Raw genomic sequence first — 5,677 nt, 5'->3', positions numbered from 1 at the left:
TCCTTAGGGTTAACCTTGGTTTTTCCAAACACTTAGCAAGGTTCTCCATAAATCCATGGGCTTCTTTCCTGCATACTTATTGCAAATATCAGTAGTCCAAGAATAAGGTGATAAAATGATAATGTAAATATAAATCACATAGATTCTATCATCAATGAATAACACAACTAATATGAAATATGTATTTCCATTCATATCACATTACACACTTCACATTTGTAGCAATTCTCTAATCTAGATAGTAAAAAAATTATGATCATTTATTCTTATAGAAAATTATGGAATTAATCTACCTTAAGCAATGCATCAAATATAATATAAGTATACAATTCTAGTTTATTCAAATGATACATGAATTCTTAATGTTACTCTAAATATGCTAAGACATGATAATCTAGCACCATATGGAGACCACAATTCAAAAATCAAACATTCACTTGAGTATAACATAAGCTTTAATCATGACATATGGATCATCAAGAAGGTAAGTAAGCATATCTGAATAACATCATAAAAACTACTTAGAATATTAGTGTCCTAGTAACATCATAAGGAATCATCATATAGCCTAATGATATAGGTATCAATGTCCCAATAACATAACATGAAATCAAATAGTCTAAGGATCAAAATATCAATGTCCATGGGGGGTAATAATGTGTCATCTAGAGTCTAACTATCAAAGTCCAAAAGAAACAAAATGTCAATAGTGCTATGATGGTCGGTGTGGGACATGACATCCTCCCCCTCTAGGCATGAACTTCCTCTTGGAGTTCATCAAATAGATAGGGGTAGTCACGTCTCATCTGCATCGTGTCCTCCCATGTGGCTGTGACCTCATCATAGCAATCCCATTGGACCTTAACCTGGTCCACTTCTCTGCCTCGAAGTTGAAGGGTCCTGCGGGCCAATATGCGAATGGGCTCTAGGGACAGCTGGCCATCTGGTGCTACCTGCATAAAATCCCAATCTATAACATGAGATGCATCATAAATATACTTCCTCAAGGAAGAGACATGAAAAACATCGTGGATGCGTGATAGGCTAGGTGGCAAGGCTAAGCGATAGGCAACTGGTCCTATCCTCTCCAAAATCTCAAATGGCCCAACAAATCGAGGAGCAAGCTTAGAGCCCTTTCCAAAATGGATTGGACTCTTGTGCGGACGCACTCTCAGAAATACTCTATCTCCCACCATAAAGGCTCGATCTGTCCTATGGGCATTAGCATACTTCTTTTGTCGGTCTTGAGCTTCCTTGAGATGTTGCCTAATCAACAAGACTTGCTGCTCCATCTCCTTGACAATCTGCGGTCCAACTGTTACCCTGTCCTCAATCCTATCCCAACTTAATGGTGTCCTGCAAGGTCTGCCATATAGGGCCTGATAAGGTGGCATGCCCAAAGAAGAATGGTGCCCATTATTATAGGCAAACTCTACTAGATGCAAATACTCCTCCCATTTAACTTGATTATCCATCACATACATGCGCAACATGTCCTCTAATACCTGGTTAACTCTCTCAGTCTGCCCATCTGTCTGAGGGTGGTATGCTGTGCTCAAGTTAAGCTTAGTCCCTAGGGCTCCCTGTAACTCTCTCCAAAAGGAGGAGGTAAATATAGAGTCTCTATCAGAAATAATCTTGCGAGGAATGCCATGGAGTCTCACAATGTCTCGCATGAATACTTGTGCTACTGTAGGAGCAGTGAAAGTGCTACGTATAGGTGAGAAGTGGGCCACCTTGGTCAATGTGTCAACTGTCACCATGATGGCATCATGACAATGAGAAGACATAGGAAGATCCACAAAAAAATCTATAGAAATAACATCCCACTTCCACTCTGGAATCTCATGAGGATAAAGTAACCCACCAGGATGTCCATGTTCTACCTTAACTCTCTGGCACTCTAGGCATCTAGCAACTATCCCTGCAATATGCATCCTCATGCCGGGCCAATGAAAGAGTCGTCTCAAGTCTGCATGCAACTTCCTAACCCCTGGATGTGCTGCATAAGGTTCCCTATGAGCCTCAAGAACAATAAAATCATGCAATCCTCCAGTAGAAGGTACATAAATGCACCCTCGGTGACGTAGAAGTCCATCAAACTCTAACACATAGTTGGAGAACCTCCCCTGAAGAGGCCTCTGAGATCTAATCATCTGACACACATCCCTATAAAAATCATCCTCTAGTAAGTGTTGCATTATTCTCCCCCTCAAATCTGTGCTGGTGACCATGGATGACAACTTATGGCGTCTCCAACTTAAGGCATCTGCAACCACATTCTCCTTCCCCTTGATGTAGTGTACATCAAAGTCATACTCACATAAAAACTCCATCCATCTCCTTTGCCGAGCATTAAGGTTCGGTTGAGAGAAAATATACTGAAGGCTGTGATGATCTGAGTGGAGTTCAAAATGGTGTCCCAAAAGGAAATGGCGCCATCTAACCAAGGCATGTACTACTGCTGCAAGCTCAAGATCATGGGTAGGATAATTGAGTTCATGAGTCTTAAGTTTCCTAGACTCATAGGCTATAACTTGCCCATTCTGCATGAGTACTGCCCCTAACCCATCCAATGACGCATCAGTACACACTACAAAGTCTGTAGAGGGATCAGGTACTACAAGAATAGGAGCACTAGTGAGGGCCTTCTTCAACTCTTGAAAAGCTCTCTCACATTTATCTATCCACTCAAATTTCTTCCCTTTTCTCTGGAGAGAAGTAATAGGATGTGCTATCCTTGAGAAACCCTCCACAAAACGCCTGTAGTAACCAGCCAACCCCATAAAGCTCCTGACTTCTGTAACTGTCGTCGGTGCTGGCCAGTCTATAATGGCTCTAATCTTTGATGGGTCAACTGAGATCCCATCACCTGATATCACATGACCTAGGTAGCTGATCTCTGTGCAGAAGAAAGAACACTTCGACAAATTGGCGTATAATTGATTATCTCTCAAGCATTGAAGGACTTGTCTCAAATTTTCTTCATGCTCCTGTTCATTCCGTGAATAGACCAATATATCATCCAAGAATATCACCACAAATCTATCCAAGAATGTACGAAATACTCCATTCATAGGGCTCATGAATACAGATGGGGCATTAGTGAGACCAAAAGGAACCACTGTAAACTCATAATGCCCATATCTCGTGCGAAAGGCAGTCTTATGGATGTCACTCTCCACAATCCTCAATTGGTGATATCCTGACTTCAGATCAATCTTGGAAAACACTCGAGCACCTTGAAGCTGGTCAAATAAGTCATCAATTCTAGGAAGTGGATAACGGTTCTTAATGGTTAGCTTATTAAGTTGACGGTAGTCTATGCACAACCTCAAGGATCCATCCTTCTTGACAAAGACAACTGGTGCTCCCCATGGTGAGACACTAGGACGAATGTGCCCCTTCTCCAAGAGTTCTTCTAGCTGAATCTTGAGCTCATTGAGCTCATTAGTAGTCATCCTATATGGAGCTCTAGATACTGGTTGGGCCCCTGGAACCAAATCAATATGGAAATCCACTGTCCTGGGTGGAGGCATACCCGGTAATTTAGAAGGAAATACATCTCTAAACTCTTGTAACACTGGGTAATCCTCGAGACATGGCCCATTCTCCTCTCCCTCAAGATCATTAATGGTAATAGCATATAACTGACACCCTTTTCTCATACATCGCTTAAGTTGCATAGCGGAGATCATGCGGAGGGACACAGGTCTCTGAACACCTGAAATCACTATAGGTGTACCATGATCATCATTACAATCCACCTCCTTCTTCCTACAATCCACCTTGGCATGGTGAGCACATAGCCAATCCATACCAAGGACTACATCATATGATCCTAAGGGGGTGATACGTAGATCTGCACAAGTAGTGATATCCCCAATTTGAATAGGGCAATTCCTGACCATGGATCTAACCAATACCTTAGCACCTGAGGCTAACTCTACATCCCAGCTAACATCTTGCTTAACTGCCACCAGCCTACAATGCTCCACAACTAAGGGTGATACAAAAGAATCAGTAGCTCCTGGATCAAACAATATAGATATACTACTACCACCAATAATACCTGTAGCCTCTATCACGGTAGCCTGATGCTCAGCCTGTCTGTCATCTATTGCTGCAAATACCCTATGAGAACGTCCCATGTCACCCACTGTTGGTTCAGATGCAGCTACCCTCTGTCTATGTGGACAATCCCTAGCAATGTGACCCATGCCACCACAAGAATAACAAGGTCCGCGGGTCTGAGTTTGTAATCCTGTAGATCGGGGCTGCTGGTGTCCCCCTGTCTGAGTAGATCCACTAAAACCACCTCTAGTGGGCTGCTGAGTCCATGCTGGAGGTGCATGAGAAGCTTGTGATCTATGATCCTGACGAGAACCCTATGCCTGCCTCTGCTTGGGCTTAGTGCCTTGGTATCCCTGTGGAGGCTTCTGCCTCTGATCCTGCTGTGACTGGGGGCCTCTAAAAGATCCTGAAGAGTGTCGCTGATTTCCCTTCCACTGTGACCTAGGTGGAAAGGGGGTAGTACCCCGACGCTGAGATCTATCACGAGTATCCTGAGCCTTATTGCGTATATCCTCTGCAATAAGAGCCCTCTCCACTGTAGCTCTGAAGCCTACTGGTGCTGCCATGCGAACCTGTCCTGCAATCGAGGGATTAAGATCTCTAATGAAACGGTTAATCCGAAGCTTCTCATCTCTCATATAGTCAACATAAGGGAGGAGCTCTAAAAACTTATTCTCATACTGTGTTACTGTCAATCCCCTCTGCTGTAAGTCATGGAACTCGTCAATCTTTCGCTGCCTGTAATGCTCTGATAAATATCTCTCTCTGAACCTTTGTAGGAAGGTATCCCAAGTGAGAGTGTCCATATCAATATCCCCCATAGCCTTCTCCTCATCCCACCATTTGGAGGCTGGTCCTCGCAAAAGGTGTATAGCAAAACGAGCCCTTACATTACTCCCAAAAGGACGCAACCCATAACATCTCTCCAAACATAACAAGAAGGATTCTGCCTCTGAACCATCTGTAGACCCATGAAAAGGGGGTGGCTGAAGATGAAGCAATTCTTTAATCTCATCTCCTATATCCCGGGGTGCTCTTGGTATAGGTCGAAGTTCTACCCCTGCTGGAGATTCAGGTCTGTGGACAGACTCCCCCTCGAGCTCAGCATGACTCCCAATATGGTTAGGTGGAGGACTCCTTGTCCTCTCTCTGATAACAGTCCTATGCTCCTCTGACATTTGCTGACTAGGGTGAGCTGCTGCTGCAGGCAACCTCTGTTGTACCACACCAATAAGATTTTGGATAGCATCTAGAATGTCCTGGTTGGGGTTCCGGGGCTGTTCCCCTTGTCCAATCTCTATCTCTGGCCCAACCCTAGCTTCTTGTGCCATACTAGCACCATGCTCTACATTGGCATCCTGCTCTACCTGTGCATCTCGTGCACGTCTACCACCTCGTCCACGCCTGCGAGCGTTACGAGTGACCACTGGCATCCTACAAAAAAAAGAGAGTTTAAGAGTCAGGGTCAAGAAGCTTTAAAGTTCATTATTGGAGTCTCAAACAACTAAGACAAAGTAATTCCTCTTTTTTTTTCTTTTTTTTTGTGAGGAATCATGGCCAAAGTCAACTTAGGGTGGGTGTCCTGCCACCATAGTTGCTTAGC

The 5,677-nt window shown here is 43.8% G+C and overlaps 1 protein-coding gene across 1 annotated transcript; it reads right to left on the bottom strand.

Annotated features, from left to right (window-relative positions):
- Positions 1–749: 749 nt before the first annotated feature.
- Positions 750–4,220, bottom strand: LOC149576436 (uncharacterized). Its single transcript, XM_089794400.1, has 6 exons — positions 3,483–4,220; positions 3,062–3,248; positions 2,757–2,902; positions 1,868–2,156; positions 1,110–1,753; positions 750–953 (listed from the first exon to the last, which is right to left on the bottom strand). Exons 1-6 carry the CDS (start codon positions 4,218–4,220, stop codon positions 750–752), a joined length of 2,208 nt encoding a protein of 735 aa, XP_089650526.1.
- Positions 4,221–5,677: the final 1,457 nt, after the last annotated feature.

This window comes from Cupressus sempervirens, chromosome 1 (genome assembly GCF_028749045.1).
Source record: "Cupressus sempervirens isolate cs-2001-9-10 chromosome 1, ASM2874904v1, whole genome shotgun sequence".
NCBI lineage: Eukaryota > Viridiplantae > Streptophyta > Pinopsida > Cupressales > Cupressaceae > Cupressus > Cupressus sempervirens.
This window is presented reverse-complemented; position numbering and strand designations above follow the sequence as displayed.